This window comes from Rhincodon typus, chromosome 8 (genome assembly GCF_021869965.1).
Source record: "Rhincodon typus isolate 14 chromosome 8, sRhiTyp1.1, whole genome shotgun sequence".
Taxonomy (NCBI): Eukaryota; Metazoa; Chordata; class Chondrichthyes; order Orectolobiformes; family Rhincodontidae; genus Rhincodon; species Rhincodon typus.
The window spans coordinates 64,738,947-64,760,254 of NC_063339.1; the positions used below are offsets into that span (position 1 = coordinate 64,738,947).

A 21,308-nucleotide genomic window follows, 5' to 3' on the forward strand; every position below is an offset into this window, starting at 1 on the left:
ACATGCACAAACAAACAAGTCAACAAATGGAACAGACTCCAAGAAAGAATATGGAGCCGAAACCTCCCAAAATCACTTAATAATTACTGAATGCCATAATGGGGAACTTTAATGCCTTTTTGATGGATAAACTGAGAAATGTCAAATGGCAGTCCTCACCCATAATGACTCTGTGATCCTGAGTCTTGCCTATTCGTGCAATGGCATGGTGAGTACATTAAAGCACTGTCAACAGACAGCATTTTACAAATTTTTTTTTTCAGCAAGAAGAGATGAAAAGTTCACATTCAATACTGTATCATTCTCTGAAGCTACTGTCTGGAGAAGAAACTATTTCATACATAAAGAGATGGTAACTTACTGGGCCAAGAAATACAATTGACTTGCCTATGCCAGTGCTAGGCAGTGACCATCTCCACAGGAGAGAATCTAACCACCTCCCGTGACACCTAAAGGCATTATTAACAATGAATTCCCCCAATATTAAGATCCTGGGGGTTACCAGAACTGGACTAGCCACATAAATACATTGGCTACAAAAGCAGGTCAGAGGCTAGGAATCCTAGAGCAAGTAGCTCACCTCCGGACTTCTCCGAGCCTGTTCACCAAATAAAAAGCACAAGTCAGGAATATGATGGAATACTGCCTACTTGTCTGGATGTGTGCAGCTCCAAAAACACTCAAGAAGCTTGACACCATCCAGGACAAAGCAGCCTGCTCGGTTGGCACCACATCTAAAAACATTTACTCTCTCCACCACCAAAGCTGTAGTGTGTACCATCTATAAGATGCATTGCAGAAATTCAATGAGGCTCATCAGAGAGCACCTTCCAAACCCATGACCACTACCATCTAGAAAGACAATCAGGATGGCAAATACACGGGAACACTGCTGCCTTCAAGTGCCCCTCCAAGCCACTCACTATTCTGACTTGGAAATATATCCGCTTTCCTTCACTGTTGCTGGGTTAAACTCCTAGAACAGCCTCCCTAATGGTATTGCAGGTGTACCCACACCAAATTTGTTGTGGGTCAAGAATGCAGCTCACCAACACCTTCTCAAGGGTAAAAAATGATGGCCCAGCCAATGACACCCAATTCCTATGAATACATTTAAAAAAAACACAACTCATTTGTCTCTTTTCCACTTGCCACTTCCCAATACAGTAGAAAACAGCAGGTCAGCTCATTCTCAAAAGCAATCAGCATGGTTGCAAATAATAGTTAGCATGTTAATATCCTAACTTATGGATTTTTGTTGTAATTTTCACTTGAGGAACACTATTACAGTGGATGTGATGCTTTATCAGTGGAAATCTATTTGCTGAGGTCTGTATAACTGTGTTGTATTTCTTCTTTCATATTTAAATGCCATCATCACATTAAGTTATAAAAGTATTACTGCTTTGTTTTATTGGCACTTACCCAGGTTTCATGAAGACTCTGCCGAAATGGATCTGGGCATGTAGGTCAATGTCCAACACCTGCTTCAGGTAATCCTATCAGACAGTAACAGTAATGGTAAAGGCTTGCATATGATTTAAATGACACCATTCTGAAACTAATATAATCATCATTACATAACAGCTCCACAACCATTATACCACAGATTTTCAAATTATGAAGGATGTATTATGACATTGTCTCCATGATTAAAAGACACGGTTTTTGTTCCTGGCTTTATAAAGTTTGAAGTAGCTGCTGTTAACTCTCAGGCTGCCCTGTTCAACCTATACAAGCTTAAATCAGAGACACGCTTAACAATGGCAAACAATATCCCATTGTCGACAAAGCTATGAATACTTGATATATTTATTACTTGATCATAGATTTTAAATCATACAAACTTAACTCGCTAGCCTTATCTTATGCTGAAAACCCAAGATCTGACAATGCTTGTGACTTACTGAGATACCACATTCTGAAAGGTACGTTTCAGTGATGGACTGTATACTCAGGAAAGTGAATGCAAAGCTATTTAAAGAATGATAAACTATCAGCTTTCCAAACAAATGCCCTTGTGAACTGATTCCAGTTGCTTGCATAAATATAATGCTGGTTAATATTTCACCCCAGTCTTTTTTGCTTTCTGCTATAGTTTTCTTTGGAAATAAATCCAATATTGCTTAAGACTGTATATAGTGGTATGTAATTTTTCCATTTGTCAGTCATGAGAGGCAGTTACCATGTCAGCTATTTTCCAACATGAACCAACCAAAACAGGAAATAATTGATAGTCCCAAGCCATGTAAAGAATGTAGGTTTCAGTTTATTGCATATCTTCGTCTGCTAATGCAAATTGCTATAAAAGGTGTCTGTGAAAATGCCTGAACTCCAAGTTAGTTAACATCATCTCCCGAGCAATGCCAACTGTAATCACTTTGCTGGACATGCTTTCAATGTTAAAGGCCCCAAACTCTGAAATACTCTCTGCACATCCTCCACTTTTAAATCACCACTTTAAAGCCAATTTCTCCTTAAGTGCTTTAAAGTCCTACTTTGTGCGAAGTGAATGCTCATGTGATGTGTCTTGGAATGTTTATTACTGTAAAGGTACTATATAAAAATATTGTTGTGCCGTCAGCACCACAACCTGTGTGGTTGATGACTTTACATCGCTAATGTTTGTACTAGATAAAAAATACGTGCCCATTTCCTGAGCAGGAAAACAGATTACCTTTAAAATTTCTACGGAGTTTCCAGTGAGATTGCGACAATCACTTGTGGCAATATTGTCTAGCATGTTATATATTCAAAATCAAACATTTTTGGTCGGATGTTTAGATGTGAATTTGACAAGTTTTAATTGCCCACTCCTTCCCCAACCCACCCCACATCTTTTTTAAATGGGCTTGCCCTCAGAATAGCTGATCTATTACCTACCATTAACATCTACTGTTTATCTATATCATTTCCCTACTAACATTAACATTCCCATTTGTATTTTGTTTTGTGACATATTTACCATCTATGTCATTTGCTCCTCCACTCCTTTTTTTCTGTAGCATGAAACCAATCACTCTTCCAGGCCCCTTCAGTCCCAAATAAGAACCATACTGGACTTGAAATGTTAGCTTGCTTTCTTTTTCCACAGATGCTGTCAGACCTGTTGAGGTTCTCCAGCACTTTCTATTGTTGTTACCAACTTGGATTGGTCTGTTATGGGTGAGGGACATGAATTACAGGCGTAGGCAGCCTGACCAACTTACTTTTATTGGTATCAAGGTGTGGAGCTGGATGAACACAACAGGCCAAGCAGCATCAGAGGAACAGGAAAGCTGACATTTCGGGTCTGGACCCTTCTTAAGAAAATCTGAAGAAGGGTCCAGACCCGAAACGTCAGCTTTCCTGCTCCTCTGATGTTGCTGGGCCTGCTGTGTTCATCCAGCTTCACACCTTGCTATCTCAGACTCCAGCATCGGCAGTTCCTACTATCTCTTACTTTTATTGGTGTTGCTTCAAAATGTTTACATGTACTCGTACAAAAGCATGCAGTATGAACCATCTTGTAACCACGGACAGATACTGATGCCTTTTTACATGTGTTATTCTTTAATCCCCCGAAGTCAGACTCAGTTGACACAACATACGAATTAGGAGCAGGAGTAGGTGATTCAGCCCTTCGAGCCTGATCATTATCCTGGTCCCAACTCTACATTCCTGCCTGCTCCCCACAGCCCTTTATCCTGCTTTTCATCAGAAACATGTCTGTTTCTTTCTTGATTGATTCTGCCTCCACTGCACTCTGGGGCAGTGAGTTCCACAGATTCACAACCCTCTGAGAGAAGTAGTTTCTCCTCCTCTTAAAATACATCTACGACCTCTTGTTCAAGACTGTCCCATAAGGGGGAACATCTGTTTAACATCTTCCTTATCAATCCCCTTTAGCATTTTTCCGAACTCATTCTTCTGAACTTCTGCGAGTATAACATCGAGCTATTCGATGGCTCTTCGTACACAGCCCTCACTGGTCTCATTACACACGGACAAAGAAGGACATGAATTTGACTGGGACAACACATCCATAATAGCACAAGCCAAACAGAGATATGCCAGGGAATTCTTGGAGGCCTGGCATTCTAACTGGAGCTCCATCAACAAACACATTGAACAGGACCTGACACACACACCACTGAAAAACAGAACTAGAAATGATGCCAATCACCCCAGCAAACCGAGGCATATAAATAACAAGCGGGACAGAACATCAACGCTTTACTGGAGGTGCACTGATGATGTTACCCAGCAGGGTGATGAAACATCTGCAATCAAACACACTGGCTCAGCGAGCAAGTCCACAACCTCGTCCACAACTCTTCTCAAAAACTTTGTCCTTAGCTTCCTCGTTAAGCCATGGATGATTTTTCACCTTTTTACAATTCCTTTTTCTCTCGAGGATATACTTTAATCGAGAGGTATTGAGTAACTTCCTGAGCATTTTCCACTGATCTTCAACTGTGCTTCCCTTTAATATTTTTGCCAGTCCACTAGAGTCAACTCCTTCCTCAGGCCTGTACAATTAACTTTGCCCAACACTACAACTCACTTATACGATTCTCTCTTCACTCTTACATTTGAATTTCAACTCTAGAGCGTTGTAACTACTCCAAAGGATCCTTAACAATTTGACTATTTGTCAATCTTTCCTTATGTAATATCAAATTTAAAGGAGCCAGTTCTCTGGTTGGCTGTATGACGTGTTGCTCTAAGAAACAATCCTCAAGGCTACCTTAGCCAAGTTGACTAATCCACTCAATATGCATATTAAAATTACCCAGAATTACTTTCCCACAAACCCTCATTATTTCCTGGTATACTGTGCTCTATTTCGGAACTACTGTCTGGTGGCCTGTAAATTATTCCTACTAAGGGGTTTCTTTCCTTACTTTTTATTTCCATCCAGACTGCTTCAACATTTTGGTCCCTGGTGCCAATATCATTTCTTAATACATCCTTGCTATCATCCTTAACCAATAAAGCAACTCCACCTCCTTCTCCTTCTTGTCTATCCTTTCAGAATGCTGAGTACCCTTGGACATTTAACTCCCAGACCTGACCTTCCTGTAAACACATTTCACCAGGTCGTACCCATTTGTCTGTATTTGTCAGAGAGAACGGTGTCAGTAACATCCTGGATACATTCATGAGTTGAAGACTGGCAAATGCCACATAGGTTCCTGGTTGCACCTTGACAACAGCCATTGGCATAAACATTCAAGGCAGCTGTGACCTTGGTGGCAACGAGGATGGGCCACCCAGTGCTTCTGAGTGCAAGGCCGCCTCCAGTAGATTGTAAAGTTCAGCAATAATGGGATGGGACAACCTTAATTGGTACCTGCCCTGCCTTTCAGATGGTTGAAGACAATGACTATAGATGCAGGTCTGAGCATTCTCCCCTGCCTCCTTGGTGGATCTTCACCTGCTGCTTTTCCTTCTGAATGCTATACAGCAGCCCTGGTGGTGGCTGTTCTTGCTGGGATTGTTCATGAGGTTGTAATGGCTGTCTCCTTTTGTGTTGTCTTTGGCATTGCACTAAGCTACAATGAATTCAGGGATGGCATTCTAAAGTGAGTTCTATGAGCAGTTAATCTGTGGGGGCATGTCTGAAAAGTAACATGATTTTATTCAAGGAATTCCTGAACATTTGCATCCATCATTGAAGCCTCATGTAATGCTTTCACGCAGTATAGCTTCGAGGCTTCAGAAGGAAGTCAGTGTCATGCCTCCAGAAGGATCTCTGAGTATGTGAGCTTATCCAATTTCACAACCAAACTTTCACACCACATCAGAATTCTGCCTATAAATCACCGCGATAGCCTGCCACACCCTCCCACTGCAACCCCCGGTAATCACTATGATAGCTTGCCATACCCTGTTCCATACCCTGATAGCGTGCTCTGCACCACCCTGCAAAGAAAAGGCTCAATTCCACATGACAGCCTGTGTACTTGTATACTTAGATTTTAGCAAGAGGATCTCGCAGGTGGAAAGCACTGTCTTTCAGTACTTGCTATGGAATGCAGTAATGAAATGGAATGGAAACTTCAGGCTCCATTGTTGTTTTGTTGTTATGGCACTTGCCAGCTGATAGGAGAACGAGATCACTTAAGCACACTATGTAATGCTCATAATTGCTTGAAGATATCATTTTTAATCTGTTTTCCTGGCTACAAATGACTTGCTGAGTTTGAAGCCAGATGGGTGGCATTGCTTATCTGGAAGTCTAAGAGGCAGCTGACCTTCAGAGGAACAACTCAGGATGCCAGTGTATAAATCTGGGATAAGACTTAGGCTACATCCCATACCTGGGAGTCTGAGAAGCAGCTTGAAACTGGCCCACGCTGAGTTTGTAAGGAGAGCTCATTTTCTCTGAAGCCATAGGAAAGCAGTAAGCTCATTGGTTAATAAGAGGAACTGTTTTTAAATTGCTGTAAATTAGAAAAGTGTGTCTTTTTTTGACGAAGTAGCTTTAACTGAGAAAAACTGGGGAAAAAGGGAAAGTCAAAACCAGTATAACAAAGCAATTCAAAATAGACATAAGTTAATGTAAGGGAAGTTAATGTAAAAAGTTGCAGCACAGCTCAGTTGAGTGGAATGAAGGTCTTGTAATTTGTGACAAGTCATGGCTGATGACTGTATGTGCAAGAAATGCTACAAGTTGTAGAAAAGGGAGATCCATTTTCCATTTTAGAAGCTGGCAAAGATATGACTTCCTTAAGACAGTGCAGTCAGAGCCTCATTGGTGGTACTACATGTGGCTCAGCGATTCAGGACAGGAGGGAGAAGAAGGAAGAACAATAGCAGTTGGAGATTAATTGATTAGGCAAACAGAGATACATTTCTCTGGTGATAGACATGATCCATGATGGCATAGTGCCTCCCTGGTGCCAAAGTCAAAGATCTCACAGTGCAGCTGCAGGATATTCTTTTGAGGAAAGGTGAATAGCCAAAGGTTGCAGTTCACAATGGTACCACTGACTCTGGTTTGGGGGGTTGTGGGGGCCGGGGACAGAGAGTGGGAGCGGGGTGAAATATCGTCCTGTATTTGGAGAGCTAGGTAGAAAGCTTGCAAGCCGGACCTCAACTGCTAAGCAAGTGAGTCTAGAAATAGAACGATGAGGCAGATGGTGCCTGTACAAGCTGGAAGGAATGCTCCTGAACAGTCTTAAATCCTTGCAGGGTTTGCTGGTACTGTTTGGAAGCTGAAACTAACTTGGCAGAGGTGTGGGAAACAAGTGAGAATATTAGAGAGGAACATCAGGTTGCATTTGTGGAGAGAACAGAGTCAAAAAGTGAAGTCAGAGTAAGGGAGAAAGTAATGAAATGTAAATCAGGGTTACTCTGCCTGTATGAATGCGCAGAGTATAGTAAATAAGACTGGAGAATTCCAGGTGCACTTGGCATATGGTAATATGATGTTGTGGAAATAACAGAATCCTGGCTCCAGGAAACACAGGACTCTGTGTTAAATAACTGGGTACAAGGGATTCAGGAAAATAAAGGGGAAATAAAGGGGAAACAAAGGAAAGGTGGAGGGATGGGGATATTTCTTAAGGAGAGCGCCGGAATGCTGGAGAAAAAGGACAGAGTGTTGAAAGACAGAATTAATTTAGCTAAGGAATAAAAAGGGTGCAAAATATTGCTCCGTGCATGCTATAGACTACCAAACTAGTGGAGAGGATGTAGAGGAATAAATCTGCAGGGCAATCACAGAGAATGCAAACAATATAGGCAGGTGTAATGGGAGACCTTATCACCTGAATGCAGTCTGGGACACTGGTAGCATAAAGCGCGGCGAAGGACAAACTTTCTCGATGTGTTTGGGAAAACCCTTCACAGAAGTACATGCCCTATCTAACAAGAAAAGATGCACGTTTGAATGTGGAGATGAGGTGGCTAAGTAGATGAAGGGTCAATGGGAAATATGTAGGAGACTGTGATCACAGTAATGTAAGATTTAAGACAGTGACAGGGAAGGATAATAGTCAATCTGTAGGAAGAATAATTTACTGGGAAAAAGTTGATTTCAATGAGGCAAGAATGGCACTCAGCTGAATAGACTGGAGCAAAAGGCTAACAGGAAAAATTAGCTCTATGATGGGTTACCTTGAAAAGAAATGGCTCTGACACAGTTAAAGTATATTCGATCAACTGGAAAAGGGCAGGTAATCAAATCAAGAGTTCCAGGTGAAGCAGTGCTTTACCTGCGCTTCACTCAACCTAGTCTACTGCATTCGCTGCTGACAATGTGGTTTCCTCTACATTTGGGGAATCAAAATTTTAGGACTTGAGCACCTTGCCCACACTTCCTCCCACCCACACACCAGGCCTTGTTATCACATGGCCTGCTATTATACACAACTCATTGTTAGCCACTAATGGTTGCTGTTGGCAGTTATTTATTCTCCTAGGCTGACCGTTATCCACTCCTCTGTCTGTCCAACTGTTTTTCTTTCTCTTTGGGTTCTACCTCCACCTATCGTTTACTCCTTACGCAACTTCTTCTGCATAATTCCAGTCTTTTTCGAGCTACCATCAGTTCTGAGGAAAGGTCACTTGACCCGAAACGTTAACTCTGATTTCTCCCCACAGACGCTACCAGACCTGCTGCATTTTTTTCAGCAATTTCCATTTTTGTTTCAAATCAAGAGTTCCTGGATTAGAAAGGAGTTAGAAATTCCGTTAGAGAAGTAAAGGGGTGCTTATGACAAGTGTTAGGTAGACAATACAATTGAGAACCAAGGTGATCATAGAAGGTTCATCGGGAAATGAAAAAAAAAATTTAGAGAAGCAAACTGAGATTACCAGAAAAGACAGGCCACCAAAATGAAGGGGAATCCCAAGGTCTTCTACAGGCATATAAATAAGAGGAGGAATAGGACCAATTAGGGACCAAAAAGAAAACTGTACACTTGGAGGCATGAATAAGTTGTCTTTACCAAGGAGGCAGATGCTACCCAAACCATAGTGACGAAGGAGGAAACTTTGACTGGAAAGATTCAAAATTGACAAAGAGGTGACCTTGGATACACTGTTGGTACTTAAAGTTGATAAGGCAATGGGACTGGATGAGATGCATTGAAGGATTTTTGAGGAAGTGCAAGCAGAACTTGGAGGCACACTGGCCAGAATCTTTTAGCTTTGGCTAGATTTTGGGGAGATGCCAGGATGCTGGAGAATTGCAAACATTATGGCCTTTTTTAGGAAAGGTTGTATGCTTAAGCACAGTAATTACAGACCAGTCAGTATAACTTGGTGGGAAAACTGCGAGAAGTTGTTATTCCAGACAGAATTAGTAGACATGTGGTAAAAAGTGGAATGATCAGGAAAAGCCAATATGGATTTCCAAAGGTGAAATTGTGGTTAACTAACTTTCTGGAGTTTTAATACAGGTAACAAAAAGAGTTGATGAGGGTAATACTGTTGATGTTATGTACCTGAACTTCCAAAAGGCATTCAATGCAGAATCCGATGTCAGACTTGTGAAAAATGTTATAACTCTTGGAATAAAGGAGATAGTAGCAACGTAGATACAAAACCGAAAGTAATGGTCTTCTAATGTTCTGAGGAAGTGTCACCGGACCCAAAACGTTAACTCTGATTCTTTTCTTCACAGATGCTGACAGACCTACTGAGCTTTTCCAGCAACTTTGTTTTTGTGCAATGGTCCACTAATATTTTTCAAGCTGGAGGAAGTTTTGTAATGGAATACTTGCTCTTCCTACTATGTATTAATGATCAAGATCTTGGTGTGCAGGGGACAATTGAAAAGTTTCAAGAAGATACAAACCTTCACAGCATTGTAAACTGAGAGGAGGACAGTGTAGAACAGTGTAAAAATAAACAAGGTGGTGGAGTGGGCACATAGGTGGAGCGTGAAATTCCATGTGGAGAAGTAGAAAATGTTTTAGACTTGAGTATGAGAGGATTGATCAATAAGTTTGCAGATGATACAAAAATTGGTGGGGTCACAAATAGTGAGGAGGTAGCTTTCGATTACAGAAATATATTGACAGACTGGTCAGAGGGGCTGATCCGTGGTAAGTGGAATTTAATCTGGATAAATGTGAAGTGATGCATTTGGGCAGGACAAACAAGACCAGGGAACACAAGTAGGAGCCTGGGAAACATCAAGGATCAGACAGACCTTGGTATGTGGTCCCTTAAAGTATCAGGACAAGTAGGTGCAGGGAGGTTATGCTGGAGGTGTATAAAATGTTGGTTGGGCCACAGCTGGAGTAGTGTGTGCAGAGGACATTCACCAGCATGTTGTCTTGGTGGGACAGTTTCAATTCTGAAGAGAGACTGGACACACTGGCCATGATTGAGACATATAAAATTGAAGGGCATTGATAGGGTAAACAGGAAGAAACATTTTTCCTTAATGGAGGGTTCAATGTCCAGGGCATAGGTTTAAAGTAAGGGGCAGAAGATTTAGTGGTGATGTGAGGAAAAACTTTTTCAGCTATAGGGTGGTGGGAATCTGGAACTCACTGACTGTAGATGCAGAAAACCTCACGATATTTAAGAAGTACTTAGATGTGTACTTGTAACATCAAGGCTATGGGCCAAGTACTGGAAAATAGGACTAGTTAGGCAGTTATTTTTTGACTGGCACAGGTGCGATGGACCTTTCTCCGTGCTGTAGATCTCCATGACTAAGTGTGAGGTGATACATTTTGACAGAAAGAACAAGGACAGACAACACAAAATAGGGAATACAATTCGTAAGAGGGTGCAGGAACAGAAGGATCTGCGTGTATTATGCATGGATCATTAAAGGTAGCAGGATAGGTGGACAGAGCAGTTAATAAAGCTTACAGTACCCTGGACTCTATAATGGGGCATAGACTCCAAAAGCAAGGATGTTTTGCTGAACTTGTTTATGCCACCTGTTAGAACTCAGCACGAGTACTATGTAGTCCTGGCTACCACTCTTTAGAAAGCATGTGAATGCAGTAGAGATTTACAGAACTAGTTTTCGGGATGAGAAATGTTAGTTATCAGGATCAATTGGAGGGGTTGGGACAGTTTTCAAAATCATGAGAGGTCTGGACAGAGTAGAAGTGATGGTTCCATTCCTGCTCAGAAAAGAATCGAGAACAAGAGGGCACAGATTTAAGATGATTTGGAAAAGTACCAATACACTTCTGTGATTATGTGCATTATTTGGTCAATGAAAGCATGAATATTGAAATTGTTCTGAGCAGGGCCTCAAATTCCAAGATCTTTTACTCTACCTTGAACAGACAAAGTAACTCACTCCATCCTCTCAGGCCCCTGTTGGCCCTACACCGTTCCATGTAGAGCTAATAGTTCTCCTGAGCTAATAGTTTCAGAGCTAATAGTTTGTCTCTCCCTGTTATTAACCAGGAAGTCCCACCTTCCTCTCTACAATTACCTCCTAACCCAATGACCATTCCTTTATAGGTGTCGTACAATGATACCAGTCCCTTGTCTTGAATTGTCTCCTTTCACCAGGATTCCATGGACTGCCATCTGATGATTATTGTCCAAACCGACACAGCTGGACAACCCTGACTGACTATATCTTTTGATATTTCTGTACCTTTGATTGTGAACAGAATTGTTTTAAAAATGAAGCATTGTGGTAAGGATTAATTCACTTTATAAAAGCAAGTCACCTGAAACTCATTGTAAGTGCTGTCTACACTGCAATTTGTTCAAAGTGGGAAGTCTAGTTGCAGGTGAGCTGGAGCCAAGGAGTGCAGATGATGGAGGTCTGGCCAGCAACAGGTAGCTGCTTGATCTGGGGAATGGTGACCTGCTGTCGATGACAAAGGCCAACAGCTATGTGACTCATTCCTGGGTAGCTAAACAATTTGTGAGAGTGAATATTTGAGCAGAAGCCATTCGACTTCTGAAGAGGACGAAGCTGTCCTCTCTGTAGTAAATACACATCAAGCCTAAAGTTGCTGTAAGCTATGGTTCTCAACTAATGTGTCATCACTGAGCATGTGATGTTTGATAGTACTGTTGAGTGCTATCACTTCACTGATGATTGAGAGTACACTGATGGGGCAGTAATTGGCCAGGTTTCATTATCCTGCTTTTTGTGTACAGAACATACCTGGGCAGTTTTCCACATTGTCGGGTAAATGCCAGTGTTGTAACTGTACTGGAAGAGCTTGGCTAGGGGAGCGGCAAGTTCTGGAGCACAAGTCTTTAGTACTATTGCCAGAATATTGTCAGGCCCCAAAACCTGTACAGTATCCAATGCCTACAACCATTTTTTTTCTGAGAAATAATAGAAACAGGTCTGTGCTTTCTGTCAACCTGAGACTAAAGACAGGTAGATTGAGGAACTTTGCATACTTTAATAAAATATTTACCTTTGTGATGATTCCATTAATACCAGGGCTTGATTTCCTGTGGGCTGCTCCACGGAGGAGTATCACTATTGTTCATCCATTGGACTGACGTCTCAACTGTGCCCCGAACGGTCTACCTGTATTCCCTGACAGGTTGCACAGCCTCCAGGATTGACTGTAGTCCAATGTAATGGAATGTAAGGACATGAATCCCTGAACCCGACTAGGATCAAGTGCCTGACTGACCGTGACCAACCCTTTGTAATGTTACCGAGCCAATCCCTTGCCTGGTACAGTATTCCCCATCCACCGCACGAAGGAAAGCTTTTTTTGACTTTTACAATTTGCCATTTGTTTGAAGCACTCATACCTGGAATACTGTGAACAGTTTTGTCTCCTTATTGAGGGAAAGATATATTAGCATTGAAGGCAGTTCAGAGGCAGTTCACTTGGTAGATTCTGGGCAAAAAGGGATTTTCTTATGAGTAGAGGTTGAGTAGATTGGGTCTGTATTTATTGGAGTTGAGGAGAAAAATCATCGTCCTGATTTGAAACTATAACACCATTCCTTCACTGCTTGTATCAAATTTCAACTCCGTGGGTGCATCTAACTACAAGGGACTGAAGATGGGGGCTTTCCACAATTTCTCATGGACTTTAAGGATGGTGAGGAAATGCTGGCCTTGCTAGTGACACCCATGTCCCATGGAATTAAAAAAAAATCAATCCCTCATGGTAATGCGAATCAGATTTCTGTGTTATAGTTTGAAAACGGATATTTGTCAAATTTCATTTGTTTCTATTCAATTACAGATTACATAGCTTATTTTAGCCTGTTAAAGTTCTGGTCTGTCTTTGTTATTCCACCACTCTGAACTGATTGACAGTATCGCAAGTGACCATGTACTTTCCAGGACATGGCTTGCAGTGATTTATTACTAATCCTGCTAATCATACTTTCTGCAAAACCAGACTGCAGCTTCTGGATCACGTGATTCCAAGTCCATTTGTGGCAGCTGCTGTTAAATTGTTTCAAGGGAAAATATGTATTCAAATCATGCAAGTTGGGTCATCTAACGTCTGCTTTGGTTCTTTGATTGACAAAAAGTCTCCTCAAATCACAAAGAAGTGAGCATTGATGGTATTGCAATGCAGTCTTTGTTTTGTGATTAACCTGGTCATACTTTTTACGGAGCATGGCATTACTTGCAGGTACTGCCACTCTTAGCAGACAAAGCAAGATATTTGTTTATTTAGTTGTATTTATTATATATAAATATAATTTGAACAATACACTAGCTATTTTTTTAAGGCGAAGAAAGACGGAACAATGTTTTTCATTTGATTGTGGGATATAGATGGCATTGGTTATGCTAGCACTTATTGCCCATCTCTAACTACCCAGAATGCAGTTCACAGTCATAGGTAACTCCCATCCATACCTGTCTTCAAGGACGTCACTGAATCAGATGGAGATTTTATGACAATTGACAATGGTTTCATGGTCGTCATTACACTCTTAATTCCAGATTTTTATGGAATTCAAACTTCTTCATGGTGAGATTTGAAATCAGATCCCCAGAACATTACCTGCCTCTCTCGATTACAACAACCCCAAATGGAATCGCAGAATACAGAACCTGAATCAAGTCAGAAGGAGGTCATTCAGCTCAGCCTGTCTGTGTCAGCTCTCTGAAGCGGTAATTTACCTAATGCTATTCTGTGGTCTTCTTCCTGTAGCTCCACATTTCCTCCTTTTCAGATAATGATCCAATTCCCTGTTAAATGCATCAATTGAACCTCTCTCCACCACACACTAAAGCAGTGCATTCAGTTCTTAACCATTCACTGCATGTAAAGTCTTTCCTGATGTTTCCATTGCTTAGTTTGCCAACTGTAAATGTGCAGTACACGTCTTCCTCAATCTAGAGATAGGTACCAGGGAGAGAAACAATCCAACTGCATAAACTGCACATATCATTCTGACAACAACTGATTGGTATTTTCCACTCCTTCAGGTTTAGGAAGGTTATTTATATGGACGGATCATGAATGTAAGCAGATTAACCTTTGTGACAATCAGGTAGATTAATTTGAATGTTACAAATTTTGATATTCAGCCAAGAAACTGTGCTGAGATGGATTGGATGACTCAAAGGTTAAAAGCTTTCTCTTTAATAATAGTATTCATTTATCAAACCAACCATTTGACAAATCGTGTTTAACTCCTTAAGTCGTGGGTATTAAGGTGCTATTGTCATGGAAATGCTTCTATTTCTTAGGCACTCACTCAAAAGCTCCTTAATTGTTGGTTGAATTGAACTGTGCATTTGTCCATGTGGCAGCATTACGCATTTGTCATCTTATGCTGATAGATGTGTTGCCAGGGAAACATATCTGCTTTCAGATTCATGAGTAAATTCTCCCGAATTGAGGCTAGAAACAATGGCGTGGTCCCTTAATCCAGTTTGATTTAAAAATTTGGGTCCCTGCTATTTCAGTTGTTGACTCTCACAATCTAAACATGTTCAGTTACAATAGTACAGATCTAACTTTCTCAAGCAGGAGAAGTCACATGAGCCCATCAAAACAATGTTATCCAATATCCTCTGAGGAGCGGTCAGAGATCTAATCCAGCTCAAGATTATCCGAAAACAGTAACAGCTTCTTCTTGCTATCCTTCTTTGGGTTTCCAGAATTGCCTTCATTTTGGTTACTCTATCATCCCAGTTCCATTTCCGCCCCCGTCCCTTAGTACACAAATGCTGTGCCAGTAAATTCTTTACACAGGCAATAATATAGAAACGCAACTTCATAAAATCATAGAATCCCTACAGCGTGGAAGCAGGCCATTAGATCCCCCAAGTCCACACCGACCCTCCGAAGAACATGCCACCCAGACTTATACCCCCCTACCCTATCCCTGAACACTATGGGTAATCGAGCATGGCCATTCCACCTAACCTGCACATCTTTGGACTGTGGGAGGAAACCAGAGCACCCGGAGGAAACCCACACAGACACCGGGAGAAAGTGCAAACTCCACATAGACAGTCGCTCGAGGCTGGAATCGAACCTGGGTCCCTGGTGCTGTCAGGCAGCAGTGCTAACCACTGAGCCATTGTGTCGCCCAGTATGAAGGGGCAGACGGTCCAGAAAAGATGGGATGGCAGTATTTGACCTAATTTGTTGTCGGGTCAGTGAAGATTTTCAGCAGTTTATTTCACAATATGAACATTTGCATGTAGAGTTTTATAAGCCACACAAAATTCTGACCGATATCCACTCAAATCAGGTACATTATTATTAACATTGTAAGCAGATATTTTTTGTCAATATTTAAATTGTTGTTTTATGCAATGTTTTAAGAGCTTATAATGGGAGTTCTAGTTTGGTTCTCCATTCAATGGCTTCCTGAAATGGTAAGTGGAACAATGACAAACCCTCTGTTTGAGAAGATACAACATAGGTCGACAATAACAGGAAATAGAGAAAGTAGCGTATTGTCTTCTGGGCTGGGAAAGATTAATTTATAAAGGAAAGAACATTTTCCAAAACGTTTATACTGAAGAAAAATAAGCCAGTGTATGGAGATAAATAACCTTTCCCACTCAATAATGACAATACGTCTCATAAATTTTATAGTGTCAATATATGAGAAGGTGCTGATAATTTCAGACAACTGTCTTGATCTACTTAAACCCGAGGCAGGAACAATACACAAACAGTGCTTCTCAATAAAGAAATGTGACACAAATGTTCATTGTCCTAATGATGCGCTGACCGGTATGGCTAAAAGGAAGAGTAATGTTTTAGCATGGTTTATCTCCATGCTCTCCGACATAAGAGTTGATGGATGTGAAAAGACAGCTATATGTTATAAAAGGCAAAGGGAATGCATTACATTCAGTCATGTTGTATTCTTCAAAGCTGATCAAGAACTCACTATTTTTGAATACCACCCATGGATCAGTTGGTTAGGTAATAACATTTGGAAAGGTATTTGTACTGAATTTGACAATAATTCAAGAAAAACAAATGTACTTTAAACCATTGCAAAATGAAAGTTATTCTGACTCGACGCATTTGCATCTGAAATAACTATTTTCATCCACAAAGCCAAAAAAATCCTTGTTAAAGCAGTTACGTCACTTATAATACTACACTTCTCTAGTATGGGGAGAGCTTATAATGTGAGTTCTAGTTGGGTTCTGCATTCAATGGCTTCCTGAGGTGGTAAGTGGAACAATGACAAACCCCCTGCTTGAGAAGATACAACATAGTTCGACAGTAATAAGAAATAGAGGAAGTAGTGTGTTATTGACGGAGAGAAGCAAACATGCAACACACATCAGATCATACCTTGCAGCCCTGCCATATGGTCATGAACAGTCATGGAGACTTCACTAACTAAAGGAAGGAGGAAGTTTCACGAACATTCTCACTCTCAACAATAAGGGAATCTTGTGTATTTGTAAGCAAGACAAGGCTGAAACATTCACAATCATTTTTATGGAGAGGCCAAGTAGATTATCCACATTGCCCAGCTTTTGAGGTTCCCTGTATTATAGAATTCAGTCAAACCAACTTGATTCGAACTTTGATATTAAAAACAGTTGAGCACACTGGATACAGCAAAGACCTATGCATCCTGATAACTTTTGGCTTTAGTTTTGATGGCTGATGCTCCAGAACTTGCCATGTCTTTAATGGAGTTGTACAACGACTACATCTACCTGACAAAATGGAAAATTGCCCAGGTACGTCCTGTCCGTGAAAAGCAGGACAAAACCAATGTTCCCAATTAATGCCCTATCAGGCTACCCTCAATCATCACAGAAGTAATGGAAGATGTCAATGACAATGCTATCAAACTGCACTTACTCATTTACATACTCACATACTCACTGAAGCATCTTACGGGTTCTAGCAAAACATGTGCCTCTAAACTTCATTACACTTTTGGGGTAAACATTGAATTCCAGAGAGGAGATGAAGTGTGAGTGAATATCCTTCACAAGGCATTGTTTGATCCAAGTGTCAAACAAAGGAGTCTTCATAAAACTGAAGTTGATGGGAATCAAGAAGAAAAGTCTCCATTGGCTGCAGTTATACATAGCACAATGGAGTTATGGTGTTAGAAGCCTATCAGTTCAGTTGAAGACAACAGAGCAGGAGTTCCTCAGGGTTATATCCTAGGTAGTTCAACTTCAGCTGCTTCATTAATGACTTTCTTTCCTTCATAAAGTTAGAAGTGGAGACGTTCATTGATGAATGTAGTGTTCAGTCCCACTTGAAAATGCTCAGACAACGAAGCTGTCTGTGCCCATATGCAGCAAGAGCTGGATATTCACAACTGGAAAGTAACATTCATAGTACTAATGTTGTGGGTTTCCATCGGGTGTTCTGGGTTCCTCCCATAGTCCAAATTTGTGCAGGTTAAGTGAAATGGACAGGTTAAATTGCTCATAGTGTCCAGGGATGTGTAGATTAGGTGGATTAGCCATTGGAAATGGGGAGGAATAGGGTAGAGAATGAAGTCTGGTTGGATGTTCTTCAGAGAGTCGGTGTTACCTTGTTGGGCCGAATGGCCTGTTCCCACACTACAGGGATTCTATTCTATGGATCTAATAATGATTAGTTCCAACAAGATTATAACCATCTCCACAGATATTTAATGATATTACCATCATTGAATCCCCAATCAGCAACATTTTGGGGATCATCATTGACCAAAAACTCAACTGGACCAGCAATATAAACAGCATGTCAAATACTGTGGTGGGAAACTCTCCTCCTGCTTCTTCTCCGTTACTGGTCCACCACCTCTAAGGTATAAGACTGCTGTGTTATGCAATACTCTCCACTTGTCTCAATTAGTGCACTCCAAGAACAATCAAGACACTTGGTACCATTCAGGACAATGCTGTTCACTTGACATATGTCTAAAATGTTCTCCCTGCACCACAGAGCCATAGTGTGAAATGCAGAAATCAAGTTGTGCATATCAGGGGTTCACAAACTGCAATTAAAAATACATTATCAGACAATCTAAACTTGTGTTGTTGGTTGAGGACACTATAAGAATTCCGAATGCCCTTGAATAACATCAAAAGTTATTTTATGTCCACTTCATCCTACAATGTCGTTTTCAATAATGCAGCACTCCCTCAATAGTGCACTCAAGGTCAGCCAGTAAAATATCCTCATGTCCCTGGACTGAGGATATAAACAACTATTGTTTGATTCAGAAAACAGATTTCTAGCACTGTTTCAGGAGAAGGTGATTCTCTTGGTGTAATCACAAACATTTATCCCTCAACCAATATCACTGAAATAAACTATTTAGTTCTTTACCCTTATTGTTGCCTATGAGACTTTGCTGTGAGAAAATTGATGACTGTGATTCTCTACATTGTCTTGGTGAGAACTCAGGGCAACTTGAAGATGTGAAGTGCAAATTCTCTCTGTTCAACCTAGTATGTTGACAACAGGCAGTACTTGTGCCATACAACAGTTCACGAAAACAAATGTGTAAATTTGGAAGGCAATATCGACAAATTTTATCATAGATATCATAGAATCCCTACAGTGTGGAAACAGGTCCTTCAGCCCCACAAGTCTACACCAACACTTCCTCCTAATCTACACATCCCTGTACACTATGGGCAATTTAGCATGGCCTGCACATCTTTGGATTGTGGGAGGAAACTGGAGCACCCAGAGGAAACCCACACAGACATGGGAAGAATGTGCACACTCCACACAGACAGTTGCCAGAGGGTGGAATCGAATCCGGGTCCCTGGCGCTGTGAGGCAGCGGTGCTAACCACTGAGCCACCATGCCACCCCGTTTGATTGTTATTATTTAATCTAAGAATCCAATCTAATAGCTTTTTCTATTGAGCTTTTAACACAACTCTTATCACAATGGTTTTTTTTTCAAGCCACAGTGGCTTAAATCCGGGAATCCCTCCCATACAGCATTACTGTGTTTAGCATGTTCTGTAACATGGACTGCATTAGTTCATGAATGTGCCTCACCACCACCTTCATAAAGGCAATTAGGAATGGTCAACAAATGCTAGCTTTGTCAGTAATGTCCATATCCTACGATTGAAATTTTTAATATTACTTTCATTTGTTTCTCCTTTCATTTAAACTTCTCTTCCACTCTTTGTTTGAATTCATATTTCCTGGTATTTTAACCTTCTCTCCTTCATCCTTCAAGGGACATGCTACAGTCTAATTAAAGCTAGGAGCATCCCACTTCGACTGTTTTAAAACAAATCAAAATTATTCCTCCATACACTGATTATTTCACAAATACCCAATTCAATTCACAGAACTTTAAACTTACACAACGTTTTACTAAATATATAGTTGCATTTCAATGCAGTTACCTTTTCTCCCATGGATACACCCCCTGAAGTAATGATGATATCAGCACGACTTATCCCTTCATTGAGAGCATTCAGCAGGTCATCAGGGCTGCAAATCAAAGAAAGATATTGTTTTTTAAATAAATGAGAAACAAGAGTTGAGTATTGCTGAGGACAGCAAAGCCTGCATCTCCATTGTATCGGATAGAAAAGTACATTGGATCAGTCATAATTTCTTCCTGGCTAACACTGACAAAACTAATGCCACCCATTTTGGGTCCAGCAATAACACTTCCTATGATCTTGGCTCTATCACCAAACCTGCCGCAACCAGAGATACAAAATTTCCCCACACTGCTTGACTAGGAACTCAGTTCTTCCACCTGAAACTCCCCACTCCCCCTGTCCTGGTATGTTACCAGCATTTGTTTCTCTTCACGCTCTGTTGCAAATAACCTCCTCAAGTATTTAGCAATTTGAGGTTCAATTATTAAGACTACTTGTTGATTAGATTAATTTGCCCATACTTAAATTGACTGCTTTTAAGATAACTATCAGAGAAACAGCAGCTGAGGCTGCCAAGTGGATGAGGAAAAGAGGTACCTTTTTACAAAAAAAAGATTCTTCAATTTTATTTTGAATATAATTTAAATATTTTCTTAAAAAAGATTTTTTTATATTAGTGAGGTTTAAGACTTATTTGGGTCAAATGAAATCTGAAAAGCACTGAATCTTTAATTTTCTTATTGGTAATGTAATACAGTACACAAGTATTTCATTACACAATCTATGGATACGGGGACGAGGTTTGTTAGTGACTTGGTGTGTTAATAATGCTAGTACAGAACTTGCTTAAAAATTATGCTGACATCTATGCATTACTCCATAAGTTCTTTGTTTCGTGGTGAGATCAAAATCAAACATAAACAATTATTACAAGTTAAGTGTGAACAATGACAATATGATCATGTATTGGCATGAACTGGTTTTACTGGAAAATACAGTTAAATGTAAACGTTTAATGTTCTTATCTCACTACTAATGTTGCAAAATACAAAGACTGTCTCAAGAGTTACTGAACTGGAATCTACTGCCACCTGGTGAAATGTGAGTTTATTCTGCATCTGCTACTGTTTGCAATTTAGAACAGGGTGTGAATACACAAGAACTATAAGATGTTTTCATATACACACAACTTTTCTTCAACTTTCCACTCCAACTTTCAGATGGCATTACAGAAGAAAACAAAAATAATGGATAATGGGAATGATTGAACGGCTTCAATTTTGTCATCTGAATAACTTGATTTTGGCTTTTTTCAAAGCATAGAAATCTGGTTTTTGACATCTTTACATTTTCAAAATAAATTTTGAATTCAAATCATGCTCCCCACACAATTCATCTGAATATATTTGCTTGTGTAGGATTGCCTCATGGTGAACAAAGTAAAATCTGCCACAAAAATAATAAATTTTCATGGGATATTGATTCATTGTCCGATTAAAAACATTGTATAATCTGAAACAAATCAAATTAATTTACTGAGATATATTAGTGAAAAGATTCAGATTTACAACCAACAGTGATACCATGC

At 40.4% G+C, this 21,308-nt stretch overlaps 1 protein-coding gene across 1 annotated transcript in view; it reads right to left on the reverse strand.

The window, feature by feature from the left end:
• The window catches only part of gphnb (gephyrin b), a 68,331-nt gene that overhangs the window by 23,346 nt on the left and 23,677 nt on the right, over positions 1-21,308 (reverse strand). Inside the window, exons 7-8 of the mRNA XM_048599641.1 lie at positions 19,736-19,823; positions 1,426-1,499 (exon numbers count right to left, since the gene is read on the reverse strand). Coding sequence (XP_048455598.1) covers positions 1,426-1,499; positions 19,736-19,823 — 162 coding nt within the window. The remainder of the gene's footprint in view (positions 1-1,425; positions 1,500-19,735; positions 19,824-21,308) is intronic.